The 17077-nt window shown below is 46.0% G+C and overlaps 1 protein-coding gene across 1 annotated transcript in view; it reads right to left on the minus strand.

Annotated features, from left to right (window-relative positions):
• Nucleotides 1–17077, minus strand: part of tns1a (tensin 1a) — a gene marked incomplete at both ends in the record, with an annotated part of 239012 nt that overhangs the window by 51142 nt on the left and 170793 nt on the right. Inside the window, 6 exons of the mRNA XM_083634038.1 lie at nt 8199–8315; nt 10851–10916; nt 11206–11335; nt 12150–12225; nt 12357–12417; nt 13016–13128. Coding sequence (XP_083490164.1) covers nt 8199–8315; nt 10851–10916; nt 11206–11335; nt 12150–12225; nt 12357–12417; nt 13016–13128 — 563 coding nt within the window. The remainder of the gene's footprint in view (nt 1–8198; nt 8316–10850; nt 10917–11205; nt 11336–12149; nt 12226–12356; nt 12418–13015; nt 13129–17077) is intronic.

Below are 17077 nucleotides of genomic sequence, written 5' to 3' on the forward strand. Positions count from 1 at the left end.
ATCCGAGTTCCCACCCGGACATATTAAGTGGGCGGACACGGACCGTTCATTTAAAGCTGCAGTACGCAGTTTTAAACAACAACCTCAATGCATGTTAACCATAGCAACATAGCAGTGAGTAGAACCCGAATGACCCTTGTTTGTGTGCTGTGATTGGCTAGCTATGTTCTAGCTACCCCTGATTGGTTGTTGTTTTTTGTCAGACCTACAACCAAAATGATAAATGAAATCATGTTGCCTAAGCAGCTACAGTATCTGGTGTCCTGCCACCTTTCCCAACACTCCGTTTGTAACAAAACTCGCCAAAGACTAATTCCACTGCAGCAAGGCCATGCCTGCTGTTAAGTAGTTGATAGCACATTATAAAGCGAACCCTGCGCTCTCTGTGTTCCTATCCAAACTCTGCAGCTCACATGGAGCTACCAACACAAGTCTTTCATAGTTTTGGTACACCCTAATTGCAGGCCACTCATAAAATGTTCCACACACAGACTGCTCGCTGCATGATTCATCTTATACCATATAGGTGCCAAACACACAGGAAACAACAATGTTGCCATGGCAACACCATGAAGAGGCAAAAACTTGTATTCTCCTCATTTTGCCTTTGCCAACAATGACAATAAGAAACATGGCATTTTTAAGGGGGAAAATCCATATAAGGAACCATTTGATCGGCACAAAACCACACGAGCAAGCAGCAACGTCTAAAGAAACGTTTGACGATGTTTGAATTGGAAAAAGTCATGCAACCGTATTCACACAGCCAGCTGCACATGATCATATGGAGTCTAGGGGATTTTCTTATTTCTAAAGAAAGTTGCTGGTTGCAATCTGAAGGTCTTACCATTCACCGGCTCTCCTTCCCTCCTCCATTTGGCTTCATCATGTCCTCTCTTACTTCTCTCTAAGGTTCCCTCATTCAAACTCCAGCGACGGCCAGCTACCAAAATAGGGATTCACTCTTCACTTTTGGCAAAGCTTTGCAGAAGTTTTCCCCCTCTCCCTCTTTCAGTCTTTCAAATTCTCACTCTGTCTTTCTCTCTGTCTCTGTCTCTCTCTGTCTCTATCCAGCTATTCCAGACATGTTTCAGCACTCTGCCCCAGCCAAATATGGGATCAGGGCAGTAAACAAGGAAGACAGCCTGAGCTGTCACTGGGCCTGCTGTTCTGCACACCACACACACACACACACACACACACACACACACACACACACACACACACACACACACACACACACACACACACACACACACGACTCATTCTCGTCTTAGTTGCTTTCGCTAACAACATTTTATTCAGAAATGTTCATTCTGGGCCTTTCAATATTACACATTCATGAATGTAATATTCAACATATTCATCACCCCATTGTACTTTCACACTGCTATTGTTGCCTGAAACTATCACAACTCTGAATGTTTCTTGTTTCTTCTTGTCCCCTCTCCCCCTCCCTGGCATGTAAGTGAAAACTGAAAGCTTCAGCTTCGCCTGCACTGGAAGAACAGCGCCCTCTTCCTGTTCTGTGCCGTAAAGCATTCCAGCAGATTTCCCGTAAAATTGCATTACTGCCCTTAAGAGCGGGCAAAGACATTGGTATCCTATTAAACTAGAATACCTAATACATCAGTGGTACCAACCCTCATGCTAGCTTGTCGGGAAGGGGGCTAAATAACACAAAATTAGGCTACATTTTGACAAGGGAGAAACTGGCATGGTAATTTCCTAAGGGGTCCCTTGACCTCTCATCTCAAGATCTGAATGAGAATGGGTTCTATGGGTACCCACAAATCTCCCCTTTACAGACATGCCCATTTTATGCTCATCCCATGTCATTTTTGGCAAAAACCATGCAGTTCTTTGTATAAATATGTTGTTTTCGCATATTATATTTTGAATATTTCTCCATACTGAGGTCGCTAAACATTATTGGAATTGCATAAATTTGGTATGACTTGTGGATTGAATGAGCCCAAATTGTATGAATATGTGATGTTAGTCCCTATCCATTGTAGTGAAACCATTTTTCGAAACTTGACTCACTGTATGGCATAACATCACTGTATAAATCTGGGGTCTTTATTGCCATAGTAAAATTAAATTTTGTACATGTAAAGTGGAAGGAGAGGGCACCAGGGGCACCACACTATGTTCATCTGGGCCTGGATGGCACAGTGAGGTCACCCAGGGGCACCACACTGTGTTAATCCGGGCCTGGATGACACAGTGTGGTCACCCAGGGGCACCACACTGTGTTACTCCGGGCCTGGATGGCACAGTGAGGTCACCCAGGGGCACCACACTGTGTTCATCTGGGCCTGGATGGCACAGTGAGGTCACCCAGGGGCACCACACTGTGTTCATCCGGGCCAGGATGGCACAGTGAGGTCACCCAGGGGCACCACACTGTGTTCATCCGGGCCTGGATGGCACAGTGAGGTCACCCAGGGGCACCACACTGTGTTAATCCGGGCTTGGATGGCACAGTGAGGTCACCCAGGGGCACCACACTGTGTTAATCCGGGCCTGGATGGCACAGTGAGGCCACCCAGGGGCACCACACTGTGTTCATCCGGGCCTGGATGGCACAGTGAGGCCACCCAGGGGCACCACACTGTGTTCATCCGGGCCTGGATGGCACAGTGAGGTCACCCAGGGGCACCACACTGTGTTCATCTGGGCCTGGATGGCACACAATGTAAAAAATGCAGTGTAGAGGCCGGGCTGCCAATCTTCTTGGCAATGGTCTCATGAGTTTGCGGTAATCATGCTAATGTGTCGAAATTAATGTGGTGTTAAAATAAGCTCTTTAAAGGTAGCACCTTTTAAAGACTTTTTAGCATAGGAAGTCAAATCACTCCAGTGGGTTGTTAATAAAAATACATTTCCCCATGTGAAACCATCTATACACTATTTAATAGATCTGCTCTGTGCAGTGGTGCTGTACGGCTGCTCTGTGCATGGAGTTGTGTGCCTAGCTGCTCTGTGCAGTGAAGGTGTACGGCTGCTCTGTGCAGTGAAGGTGTACGGCTGCTCTGTGCAGTGGTGCTGTACAGCTGCTCTGTGCAGTGAAGGTGTACGGCTGCTCTGTGCAGTGGAGCTGTACAGCTGCTCTGTGCAGTGGTGCTGTACAGCTGCTCTGTGCAGTGGTGCTGTACAGCTGCTCTGTGCAGTGAAGGTGTACGACTGCTCTGTGCAGTGGTGCTGTACAGCTGCTCTGTGCAGTGAAGGTGTACGACTGCTCTGTGCAGTGGTGCTGTACAGCTGCTCTGTGCAGTGGTGCTGTACGGCTGCTCTGTGCAGTGGTGCTGTACAGCTGCTCTGTGCAGTGGTGCTGTACGGCTGCTCTGTGCAGTGGAGCTGTACAGCTGCTCTGTGCAGTGGTGCTGTACAGCTGCTCTGTGCAGTGGTGCTGTACGGCTGCTCTGTGCAGTGGTGCTGTACAGCTGCTCTGTGCAGTGAAGGTGTACGGCTGCTCTGTGCAGTGGTGCTGTACGGCTGCTCTGTGCAGTGGAGGTGTATGTCTGCTCTGTGCAGTGGAGGTATATGTCTGCTCTGTGCAGTGGAGGTGTATGTCTGCTCTGTGCAGTGGAGGTGTATGTCTGCTCTGTGCAGTGGAGGTATATGTCTGCTCTGTGCAGTGGAGGTGTATGTCTGCTCTGTGCAGTGGAGGTATATGTCTGCTCTGTGCAGTGGAGGTGTATGTCTGCTCTGTGCAGTGGAGGTATATGTCTGCTCTGTGCAGTGGAGGTGTATGTCTGCTCTGTGCAGTGGAGCTGTACGGCTGCTCTGTGCAGTGGAGGTGTATGTCTGCTCTGTGCAGTGGAGGTGTATGTCTGCTCTGTGCAGTGGAGCTGTACGGCTGCTCTGTGCAGTGGAGGTGTATGTCTGCTCTGTGCAGTGGAGGTGTATGTCTGCTCTGTGCAGTGGAGGTGTATGTCTGCTCTGTGCAGTGGAGGTGTATGTCTGCTCTGTGCAGTGGAGCTGTACGGCTGCTCTGTGGCCCAAACCGTGGCCCATTGACTGCTTTGACCTCCGGGTCGACAGCTGCCGAACCACAGGGCTATTAGTGGAGCAAAGACAAGCCGACAACCACAAGGTGCACTACGCACGCACACGCACACACACACACACACACACACACACACACACACACACACACACACACACACACACACACACACACACACACACACACACACACACACACTCTTACAACCATTCTTAGCCAAACGGATGAACACACACAGCCATACTCAACGACTGTTTAAGTGCAAACCCTCTGGACACAGCACAGGCGTTCACAAATACCTTACTGTTAAAGTAAGCTAACGACGCCTCGCCTCACGTTCACTATGAGCGCGTGCGTCCCTCTGAAACACACACGACTCTAAGCTCGCTAAGCCTACAAACCCTTTTAAAGAAACCTATCTTTCGTTGAGCCCTTTCAGGCGGATTTCCAAGGTCGCTGGACTATGTTAAAAATGGCGTCGGCGAAAGCTCATGGCGGTCCGGATGCATCCGGACATCAACGCCAGGATGAAACGCTCATTTAACACCCAGACAAATAAACAAGTCTGAATTCTTCAACTGATACGCGTTGAGTGATTAGTGACCACTATGCTGCAACGTGTAAAAATAGCCCATTCTGTCATGGAGCTAATCAATGTTAGCCACTGTGTGTGTGTGTGTGTGTGTGTGTGTGTGTGTGTGTGTGTGTGTGTGTGTGTGTGTGTGTGTGTGTGTGTGCCTACATATCTGTGTGTGTGGGTGTGTGTGTGTTTACCTGGGTTTACATCCTCTATGCAAAGTATAAGTACAGACGCAGTAAGTACAGATAAGTATTACACATCTTATTAACACTGTCTCAGTACCTACTTCCAGTTTTTTATAGTCTTTTTCCCTATATTTGTAAGACGTTTCATGCCAACAACACATCTCTAACGTTTTTTTTATTCTCTTCATTTCAATGTTGATGATGTGTTGTGTGTTATATAAGTTTCCCGAAATTTCTTGGAACCTATTTTTGGATACAACTGCTCTCAGAGTGCTGCATCTTTTATGAATAAAACGTGTCCAAACCCAAACCCACATTTGCCAAAAACACAAATCTACCCCACGGCCTCCAAAATGACCAAGACCTGCTTCGTTCTGTTCAACCTCTGCAGAAATAGCCTTTTTCCAGCATTAAGTTCCTCTGCATATATGCGAGTTCTCACATCCAAGTGCGAGCGCAAAGGCTACAATTAGAGAAATGAAAGTGAGTCAACTGTCCAAGCAATTTTGTGCTGAGCGCTGAGAACAGTGCCGCCCATTCAATTAGGATCAAAATTGCAATCCTGCCGATTCCCAACGACCTTTCTGCAACACAGCAATTACTACAATGGTTCTCCAGGGAAGTTCATAAAAATGAAACGGTCTTTTGCAAAGCCATAAAAAATCCCATATATAAAATGATTGCAGCACCACAATGGCTGCCAAGACCCGACTCAATTGAGTAGACCCTCCTGTTTATGCATGGGCCTGTGCTCATCAAGCTTCCCAGATTAACGCCGCCGATCGCAAATCTATTTTGCCTTGCAAGTCACACTGAATGAGGGGGTGTTAAGGGACTTTCTGTAACACCATCGGCCATCCTAAACCAATGGCCGACAGCCTCACCGAAAGATACAATTTATCATTGGTACTCTTACACTGTTTGATATATTCAATTTATGGTTTTCAATGGATTGTTGCTTGGAAATATTCTTTTGAAGTGTTGTAACTTACTTCCCCCCCCTGAATCCCCCCCCTTTCTCCCCAATTGTACTTCGCCAATTCCCCCTGGCAAGCTGTCCCGGTCATTGCTCCACCCCCTCTGTCGATCTGAGGAGAGTTGTAAACTTGCACATGCTTCCTCCGATACATGAACAGTTGCCAACCCCTTCTTTTCACCGGAAAGCGAGGAGTTTCACCGGCAGGACGCAGAGCGTGGGAAGAGCACACTATCCCCCCAGGTCCCCTCCCCAAACAGAAGCCCCGACTGACCAGAGGAGGCGCTAGTGCAGAGACCAGGACAGGTCTTATGTTCAGATCCAACCCGGGGGCTCAAACCTGCAACCGCCATGTTGGTAGGCAGGGAATCGATCGCTGCACTACCCGTACGCCTGTCACTTAAATTGTTGATGTACCTACTTTACTGTACCTCAACCTGCTTCACCTAGTTCTCCTTAGTGATTTTGACAGGGAACGAGAGCATTTCTTGTTGCATTAAGCTGTGGGTTGGGGACAGAGGGATAGTGAAAGCATAGTGCAGTGATACTCAACTGGCGGCCCGGGGGGCACATGCGGCCCGCGGGCGCCCCCTGTGTGGCCCGCGATGGAATTGCACACACAAAAAGAAATGTCATTCTGGTCAATACTCCACTTCTGTTATAGCATTTCAGTCTGGAATATGGAATATCTTTCAATAATCTATGATTTAGCTGCTAAATTGTCAAATACCGCCGTCTGCTTGCTACCCAGGCACTTATGTATGTACTAACTTAACCTAACTAACTATCCAGTGTGCTGCGTGCACAACATTGTCAGACTAAACTCTGGCTGACACCCCAAAAACCTACAATCCGCTACAGAAAAATGTATATTGTTTGTTTATTAACTGGCCCCTGGCCTTCTATCATTTCACGAAAGTGGCCCCCGGGCAAAGCAAGTTGAGTATCCCTGGCATAGTGCGTTTGGTGGAGAGATCACAATACCATGTTGTGTTGTGTCTGGTTGGCAAAATGACAAGAGAACAGTTGAAGGGAGTGTTGTATTTCACACATTACTGATGACTGATCCACAAAGATGCAAGCTGTTGCTGCATTGCTTTCCGGTCTATGTGCCTTTTTCACAGCAGCCATTTTGTGTCTAAAAGGTAGGGTAAACATAGGTGCAACGAAAACATTAATGACCCCCCCCCCCCCTCCCCACGTAACACCTAAATTGATTGGAAGTTGGAAACCCTCATTAATGTTTTGGTTGCACCTGCATTTACCCTGCCTTTAGACACAAAATGGCTGCTGTGAAAAAGGTCAATTGAGGCTACTGTGGTTGGAGAAATTAAGGTCTCCGTCTCTTCTACAATGTATTTCTCCCTGGTGATTGACCATTGGTGCAAAATGAATGAATGAATGAATGAATGAGAAGCCCTGGCTGTTTGATTCTGAGCAACTAACACCAAAACCTGACGTTCAGCGAACATGCACATGATGTCATGTCATATGTTTGGGTTAGCTTTAGGCACCTTACATGCATACAGTAAACATGCACATGATGTCATGAGTCATGTCATATGTTTGGGTTAGCTTTAGGCACCTTACATGCATACAGTAAACATGCACAGTAAGCACAAAAACACACACACACACACACACACATGACTTATACCTCCTTGTGCAAGAGAGGCGTGCTGTTCTAAAGTGATGGAAGGCTGGATAGCAAGGAGGCACAATATACCCACATTCCAAATCCCTTCATTCCTGGCACATAAGCTAGAGCAATGAGTGGATGGAGATAGGTGGGTTTGTTGGGTGGAGGGGAGGGGGGGGGGGTGTATGGTGCACTTGTGGGATTTGGGGATGGTGGTTGTTTCGGGTTACAACCCCCTGGGGAAGGGGGCAGCCAGTAGCTGGGCGACTGACGCCCACCTATTTCTGCAGCGGCTATTTAAAGGCCTAATTGACAGGCTTGGGGGCTTGGAGAGGGAGGGCTGGGGAGGTTGCTGTCACTGGCAGCTGAGAAGAGGGGAGAGGTGGAGGGCGAGCAGGAGAACCATATAGAGTGTCTGCGCATGTTAAAGAATAGAGCCGATGGAGCGGCTCTCCACAGTCTGTCGTCTCACCTGACATCCCTTTTTGCACACAAAAAGATCCACGTGAAACAACGCAAAGTGCACAAGCACAGCTTCTTATGAACCGTTCCTTTTATGCATTTTTATGAGAATTTGGTTGAAAATGACTGAAAGCAGCACTGACAGACATGTGACAACATGTGAGTGTGGAAGTCTCTATTAGTAGCTGTGGATGAGTGGAGACAACCAATCCATCAAAGTGTGTGTGTGTGTGTGTGTGTGTGTGTGTGTGTGTGTGTGTGGGCGCGCGCACGCACATGGGTTTGTGTGCTTACATATCTGTGTGTGTGTGTGTGTGTGTGTGTGTGTGTGTCCCACTCACCCTCCACAGTGTCCTCACAGCGGTGGGTGAAGTTGTCGTAGGAGTCCCAGCGGATCAGGGGGTCTTGGGTGTTGTAGTCCACAGACACGCTCGGCCCGTTCTCCAGGTGGCTCAGGCCTGAGGGACACATTGCACAGTGGGTAATGAAGTCCTCAAGTGGAGGATGGAAGAGTATTGTGCATATGAAGTATCATTCCAAAAGGAGATATCCACAATTTGGAAAAAGTGACACCTGCTTTTACAAAATGACTAACATTAGAAATAAAATGATCGTAGCCTTCTAAAGATAGCAGGTAACTGTAGTCCTTAATGATCGTAGGCTTTTAAAGCTAGCAGCTAACTGTAGTCCTTAATGATCGTAGATTTTTTAACTGATTAATGGCAGGTAAGTATTTTTTTCTTGTCTTTTTTTCTGAAATGAATATGACCAATACTCCAGGGGCTCTATCTTCCCAAAAGCGCTAATTTAGCATTTGCGCTCGTTTAACGCCGTGCGCAATGCAAATTGGGGGCGGACACAAGCGCATGCCTGTGATAATTGTACTGGGCATTGGCTGCCACAAGCCAAAGCAGGCGTTTCAGCGCTAAAATGTGGTGATAGATGGCATTATGCTATCGTCAGCAGCGCGCAATTACTTTGCGCTAAGAGCTTTGAAAAGGACCTCTTACACGCAAATACCTCTCTGCGCTGGGTGCGGTGCACGGAAATTACGGCTGCGCTCCCAGCGCAGAGAGGTATTTGCGCAGTGGAAAGTGGAATTCCTTTTGGATATGTCATTAAAGGACGGCTTTACCGTGGGGAATATGAATATATATTAAATCTCACGCCCCTAAGGTTTTCGAATCCGTTGAAATTTTTGAAATTGGAGGTTCACTGCCAGAGATATCAACCGAAATCCACTCTGTGTGTGTGTGTGTGTGTGTGTGGGGGGGGGGGTGGTGGAGGGGAGGGGCGGGTGCGGGAACCCGAAATCCTACATTTCCCACAATGCACTGGGCTCGCGTGGCCTTCGTTTCCACGCCCACCCCTCAGGCATTTGGCTGATATCAAACTCCAGTAGGTGGCGGTAATGCACATATATGCTTGCCAACCACCATAAAAGTCGAAGAAGAAGAAGGCTTCGACATAAAAAGATTTAGTAGAACAAGAAAAACTTAAAAAAAAAATTGCCTCCAAATTGCACCAAATTTAAACGGTAGTATATATGTCGGGAGATGTCTTCATAAAAAAAAAATCATGCATTTTAAGGCATTTTCGTAGGAGTTACGCGCATCTGATGTTGTAACTATTTTATGTAAAAATGTGTAAAAACGGGTACATTGCTCAGCGTTGATTTCGTTACTTCAACGCACCTACTACTAGATGTAAAATTTGACGAGCTTTCCAATGCTGCCAGTCCCGTGTCTGTCCGTGCTTCCGTTCCACGAGATATGGTCTCTTTGCAAGGAGCTATGGAAAGCTAACCTAGCTACAGCAGGCTAGGTGGTGGAAAAAGATGGCTGCCTTTTGTTTTTGTTCAAGACCTCTGAAGGGGCGTGGAGGACCTCTAGAGGCGGGACCATGGCTCACAACAATTGTAGTTCATAGGTCCTCGACTTCCGCAAGGCGGACTTGGGCCAGATGACGCGAAACGCGTCGGCTGGCCCAAAAAATATGTGAGAGATGCTTGATATCTCTGGCAGTGAACCAGCAATTTCAAAAATTTCAACGGATTCGAAAACCTTAGGGGCATGAGATTTAATATATATTCATATTCCCCACGGTAAAGCCGTCCTTTAAGCACAGCCTTGCCATGCCAATACATCAAATTATGCTGCTAAAATTGGGTATTAGCAGATAATTCAGTGAGGCAATCAACTATAACTCACTGAGAAACTTTTATCACATCGCAAAGAGGGAAATTAATTTAGAAAACTTGTTGGACAATGGACATAGGCTATTTACCTTCATACCCCGGAGGGTCGTTGGCACCACAGACGATCTGCCAATAAGCTCTCTCTGTCCTCGCACGAGTGAGTACACTCTATTACGCATGGAGATAATTAAAGCATATTGCATGCCTCGTGCAAACAACCATTGCGAGATGGGAATCTGATTGGTTTTGATTGACGTAATGCCCAGCCTTGCCTGGCCACGCCTGTGAATAATTCTGGTAGTTAAGACGGCACAAATCCCGTTTGCGCAGGCATTTTGGGGCGCAGATGATTTTGGCATGGCTCTAATTTGCACTTGCGACAGATGCCGTGAACCTTTCCGCATCCTGGCCAAGAATTGCATCCCCAACATATTTCGGGGCTGTTTTAACTTAGAAATCAGGCAGGTCACGTCTACCAGACAATGACATCACTTTTAAACAAGTTACATTTCTGTATAAATGATTACAACTATGCTCCCGTGAGGTGGGGATGCTTTTTTTTTGCTGATTGGCGGGGGAGCAAAACTCGGCAGAACACCTGGCGGACGGCGCAAGGCGTAATGCTATCTTCCCTGCCTTAAGGCAAGTGCAAACAGGTGCGCAAAGCGCTATTAGGGGATAGCGCCTGTCGGAAGATAGAGGCCCATATCTGTTCATTTATCCCTTAAGATATATTGAACTTCAATATTTAGACCTCCCCCCCCCCCCCCCGTTCGGTTTGGAAAAAATGTATTACCTTTGATTTTTTCTGCTCCAAATGAGAAAACAAACTCCACCTTCCCATACTCTGGGAATCTCTCATCTGCACAGAGACACACACAGCATACAAATGACTTGTTTATTTTTAATAACCATGGAAACCATGCAAGCACATAAACTACACGTGTAGACCTGGGTCAAACTACACATGTAGACCTGGGTCAAACTACATGTGTAGACCTGCGTCAAATAGCACAGACCTGCTTGGATCACCACATTGGACAGGGTGCCACAAAATACAGACAATCACACAACAAGCATGCACGTACACACACACACACACACACGGGCACACACACACACACGGGCACACACACCAAGGGAGCGGGTACCTTTGAAGGTCTCATCTAGCTCGTTCTTCCCGAACACCACTCCCAGGTCATGGATGGCGCAGGTGTGGAACTGCACCCTGAAAACCACGTCCCGGGTGGGGCTTCTGAACCTCTTGTGGTAACATTTCAGCTAAGGGGGCGAGATCAGTCGACAAATCAATGTGTCAATCAAGTCAAGTCAGTCAGTCAGTCAGTCACTGAGTCAGTCTGTCAGTCAGTAAGTCAGTCAGTCAGTCAGTTCGTTTGTTTTTTCAGAAAAGCATCTACTTGACATTTGACATTTTGATATTAAGCTGATCGGCAGAATGACAAACAATGAGAGTAAAAAGGCCTTAGTGCCCTGACAATACTTCTGTGACCATAAAACTATCAAGCAAGAGCCAAGTGGTAGAAAAATACACAACAGCAAAGGAGAGCGATGAGGGAATGGGTAGTATAGGGCAATAGAGTGCCAAAGTCACACCCTCTTCCGGGTTCGGCATGGGACCTACAGTAAAAGATTTCATTTCCCATTAATTTTTCTATTGACCTTTTGTAAAATCCTTATAAGAAGAGTTTTACTTGGACAAAGCAAGCGATTCAGCTATATTCAGAATCATGAGAAACCACAGAACATTTAACTTGGACCAAAACAAAAGAAAAGAAACATGGGCGGGGGAAGGGGGGGTTGGTTGCTTGATTTATCCAAGTAAAACTCTTTTTATGAGGATTTTACGAAACATCTATGGAGAAATGAATGGAGAATTCACTTCATCAGGTCTTATGGGCAGTCTCACGATGGCGGGATTTAGGCACTCTATCGAAAAGACACAAGTGGACACAAATAAAGCAAAGAGTCAAAGGAGGAGAGAACATTATTTCAGACAAAGCATCAATTATGTGATTCTGTCACAAAGACCAACTGTAGGTCAAAGTTCAACTGGTATATAAGGTTGAAATCTTACCAGGATGTCTCCCTTTAGAAGCAGGCCGGGTTCAATGGTGATGCAGATACTGGTATGGCTGTCTCCCTGCACATTGCTGCAGGAATAAATAGGGGGGGGTCGGTTAACTTTTTTTAATATACTAAATTCCAAATAGGATCTATGTTGCCCCAGGTATAAGCATGAAACAAACACTGAATGGGCTGGTGTGGTGGGGGGTGTCCTTACTATATTCCTGACGTATAGACTGGCTGCATTGCCTGGTAGATCTTCAGGAAAGGACGGCAGCCTGTGAAGGGAAACAAAAAAAACTGAAATTGAATTTTTTTGACAAAGCCAACATACCTGACTGTATACGTACATATCTCTCTCTCTCTCTCTCTCTCTCTCTCATTTTATGTCATTTTTTAATGTAATTCTTTTTTATTAAGTTTCCCAGCAGATTTTTCTCACATTTTCTCCACGATTGTACTGCCAACTCCCCCTGCTGTCTTGGTTGTTGCTCCACCCCCTCTGGCAATCTGAGGCAGAGTTGTAGAGTAGCACATGCTTCCTCCAATACATGTGCAGTCGGCAGCCACTTCTTTTTTACCTGACAGCGAGACGTTTCACCGGCAGGACGTAGCACGTGGGAGGATCACGCTATTCCCCCCTGTTCCCCTCCCCACAGAACAGGCGTCCCAACCGACCAGGACACATGACCTTAATCCAGCTTCCCACCCACAGACACAGCCAATTTTGCCTGTATGGACACCCGACCAAGCTGGAGGCAACACGGCGGCTCGAACCTGCGACCCTCATCTTGGTAGGCAGGGAATCTATCGCTGCACTAGCCGGACGCCCCTAGTATGCAGAAAACAGTTAAGTATGTTTTTTTGGATGCTCACCTCCCTTGGACTCAAAGTTGGGTATGCCGTGCATGATGACATGATGCAGGAACAGAGGCTTGTTGTTGATCTTTATGTGTCCAGAGAGCAGGCCATTGAAGTATCGCACATACCTGCAGACAAAAGAAAAGCAGCGTTGAGCTTCAGGTCACTGGTTCAAATCCCACAACAAGTCAAGAACGAAATAAATTGGGATAAAAATAGTAAAGGGGTATATAAAGGGTCAGATATGAATCATTATTAATCATTAAGCTACAGTAAAAGGAAAGCTTTGCCGATGTTTGTATCATTATAATCTCGGTAATATATGCAGATGGGCAGCCTTTACCTTGTCTTCATGTTTTCCTGCGCCGAAAGCTCTGCAGTTAATTCCAGACACTTGCGTGTCAGAATGACACAAAACAAATCAAAGACGGAAGTGAACAGATATTCTGCTCGAGGGCGGCTGTTCCAACAACAACAACTTTATTTGTATTTTTGCTGTATGCGCACATCCACGGACAATTGCATCAAGAACCTTAACGAGCGTTAATGACCCATACCAGCTAGCGGGGGTGGAGTTTCTGCAGGCAGACGAGTGGGGATTTCTTGATGCAGAAAACATATAGAGAAGGTAAACACTGTCCATCTGCTTTATATTACAAGATTATAATGATACAAAGTGGGTTCAGAAATTGGCAAAGCCATCCTTTAACTTGCAAAGATATTAAACTGCCTCTAAGCAGAGGTGGGAAGTAACAAAGTAAACATACTATGTTACTGTTCAAGACATCATCAAACAGTTTCCATCCCGGAAGCAGCTGATGATGTGCTGAATGTGATTGGCTGCTCGTTCAGCAAAGTGACAGCAAAAAGGAGGGAAAGGGACCGAGAGAGAAGCAAGCTGCAGACTCTTTCTCACCTGGTATTTAGAGGAACACTCAACAGACAATCAATCTCATCCATTTGAAATGTATACTTTAGGGATAGACCAACTTTTTGGGAGTTTCACCCATTTGCCATATCGCCAATATATAACCAAGATACGCAATGCCTTTACGTCACTCTCCGTGCAGTATACAGTGAGCTACATTCGTCCAGTTAGATAGTATCGCCAATGAATTGGAGGAAACGGTACAGCCGTTCAAAGTCACCAAAAACTCACTGAAATATTAATCCAAAATGCCAAGAAACGCTTGTGTACAGGCAAATAAGGAAGTAACTTAAGTTAATCTTTGTTTAGTTCTCGGTGTGTGGATTTACTACGAAAATGAGGTTTCACGTAACTAAAGTTGGCCTATCCCTTTAAGTAAATTTAAGACCATATACTTTTATACTTTGAGTTGAGTGAAGGACCAGAGTACATTGCACTTTTACTTGAGTAAGGAATTTGTGTACTTCTACGGTATCACCTCTGCCTCTGAGCGCATCAAGACCCACAGGAAGGATTGTATACAGAATCCACACTGGACTAAATCTCATCTTGTGCGGTAGGTTCACCTTTATGTCCGAGAATGCCGCCAGACCCAAATTCTACCTGGCTGTAAAACAGCATTCACACACTACGGGAAATGTCAGAGTGAATCGGCATGTACAGAGGCCAGGTGGGGGAGGGGAGGGGGTCTGTTGAGTTAGCGCGGTCTGGTTGTTAATGATGATAATGATGATGATACCGAGCATGACCTTGACCGATGGGTCGGCCTGTGCAGCCCCCACCCCCCTGCTCTGCTGTCACTGGCCAGATGGTTTAGCCTCTCTGAAATTCAATTAGACTGCGTCGAGGAAGTGGCCACGTAACAGAGTGTGTGTGTGTGTGTGTGTGTGAGACGTCAAACTGAATACATAGCAAAATCTCCACAGCATCTAAGACATATTCATATCACAGCATGTTTAAACATCAACATATCATTACCAAATTATTTGCGATACCGTGACATAATTGCCTTAAACCAATGAGAGCAAGAGGAAGGATAAGAGACAATTACTGATAACATAATTTTTCCATCGGCCTCTGAACTTGTCATTTTGATTCTGCCACTGTGAGAAAGTCTGAACTCAGAAAAATCTCCATTTGAACTCAACAGCGCCCTCTCTTCCTCTTTTATGCCATAAAGCAATCCAGCAGATTGTGTGATGTAAAATGCATTGTAGATGCTGCCAATCTTCTTAATGGTTTTGATTGTTTATACTGTAGCAATCATACCAATGTCTCATCCTACTACTATAACTGGCGGCGTGTCTGTCTGCATGTCTGTCCATTTGGCTGGAGTTGTAAGGTGCACTAAGTTTGCCAAAACACTGTTCAGGGGTCTGGCATAAGTTTTCACAGACACAAACACACACACACACTTTTAAGAATCAGCAATATTTTATGTATGTTCACACAGCCCTTCACAATAAAAGTCGAACACACACTTAACACATTCACTGCCAGCCTTTTTTTTTTTTACTGTAGGTAGGTTCTGCCAGAGGGTTTTTTTGAGGATTCTGGCTCATTTTACAAGAGCCGAGGATTATTTTCTGCTTTGACTTTGTGAACACAAAGTTCACAAAAGTACTAATAGAATGTGTGCTTTCTCTGTCTAAAAGAGTTAGTTTGTAGAGTTAGTAGTTATGTAGATATTAGCCGTTGAGTACAGCATGGTTTCATCGTCTGAGACTGAAAGCTGAGATAATCGCAGTTTTGTGAAATTCAATCAAACAGGCAGAACAGTCACTTTAACCATTTATTTTTGGCATCAGTGAGAGATCAGACATCTAAACAATATAGTTCTGAACGCCCTCTCCTTCAAACTCCTCCCTCCGTGGGCGTGTCTGGTGGCTTTCAGCAGCGTTTGTGACAAGCGAGTGTTCTGCTGCTGCTGCTGCTGCTGCGAGTTTGAGCAGCCTCCCTCCCTGGCAGCGAGTGTGGATAGGGCTCACTCGTGTCTTGGGTTTGAGAGCTTTGATGAAGCTTTGTGCGATTCTAGGCTTTATGCTGCGTGTTTCAAAGTGTGTTTTCCACCCAGTCTATTTTTGGAATCCCCCACCGCCAGCTCCCAGCGCGATAATGCGCGAAAGTGAAAGCGTTTTCGCCAATCCATTTTACAGTAGAGAATGGTTTCCTCGCGCGTTCCCCTACAGTTTTGGCTCTGCTTTTGCTAGTGTGGAGAGCACTGTCTCCACTTAGTGGGTCCGTGGAATGGGTTGTACATGTTCGCCGGCTCCAATATTTTTATAGGAGACGTGGGGAGCGTTGATCCACGTCCCACCGTCAAAAAAAAAAAAAAAAAATTTAAGCCGAGATAACTCGTCATTGGCAGTGAACCGTTGGATTCTGTAAGCCGAGATATCTCGTCAATGGCAGTGAACGTGTTAACACAGCCCTTCACAATAAAAGTCCAACACACACTTCACACAGCCCTTCACAATAAAAGTCCAACACACTTCACACTCTGCACACAACCCTTCACAACAAGGGCTGTGTGTGGTCAAGGAATGGGTCAAGGTCAATGGTGAGTTAAGGGGAATAGTTAGAAATTTGTTGTAGTTATGTTGTATCGATGTTAAACTGCAACACGTAACACCTTTAATTCAAACTTCCAGAAGCCTATATCTATGCTTTAAAAATTCAAATCACGTTTCAGCTTGGCATCGGCAGATCTAGCTCCTCTCTCGATCTTAATGTCACACATTCCAGGCCATACTACTTTGCAGACTCCAGGGCAGAGATAATTATATCCAAAGCAGGAAATAGCAACAGAGCAGAGAGGGCAAGCCTATAGACCTGCAAGAGAATGAGCTGGCTGCTGAAGTGGAGTGGAGTCAATCCTACAGGAGTTCCCTGTGTTTCAGTGTCTCTCCACTTAACTGCCTGCACCCCTTTTTCCTACTCAGCCTTTTCAAAGATGTGCTCGGATCAAGACTGCTAGCCTCTTCTCACAGGTCAAGAAGAGAGGAGGCACCCCCACTGAGAGGATCAGAGAGGCGTGGCAGGAGGAACTTGGTGTTGATCTATCTGAAATCATATGGGACAGGAGTCTGTCTGTGGTCCAGCTCTGCTCAGTTAATAGCAGACATCAGCTGATCCAATTTAAAGTTCAA

The sequence above is a fragment of the Poromitra crassiceps genome (assembly GCF_964638095.1).
Source record: "Poromitra crassiceps genome assembly, chromosome: 3".
Taxonomy (NCBI): domain Eukaryota; kingdom Metazoa; phylum Chordata; class Actinopteri; order Beryciformes; family Melamphaidae; genus Poromitra; species Poromitra crassiceps.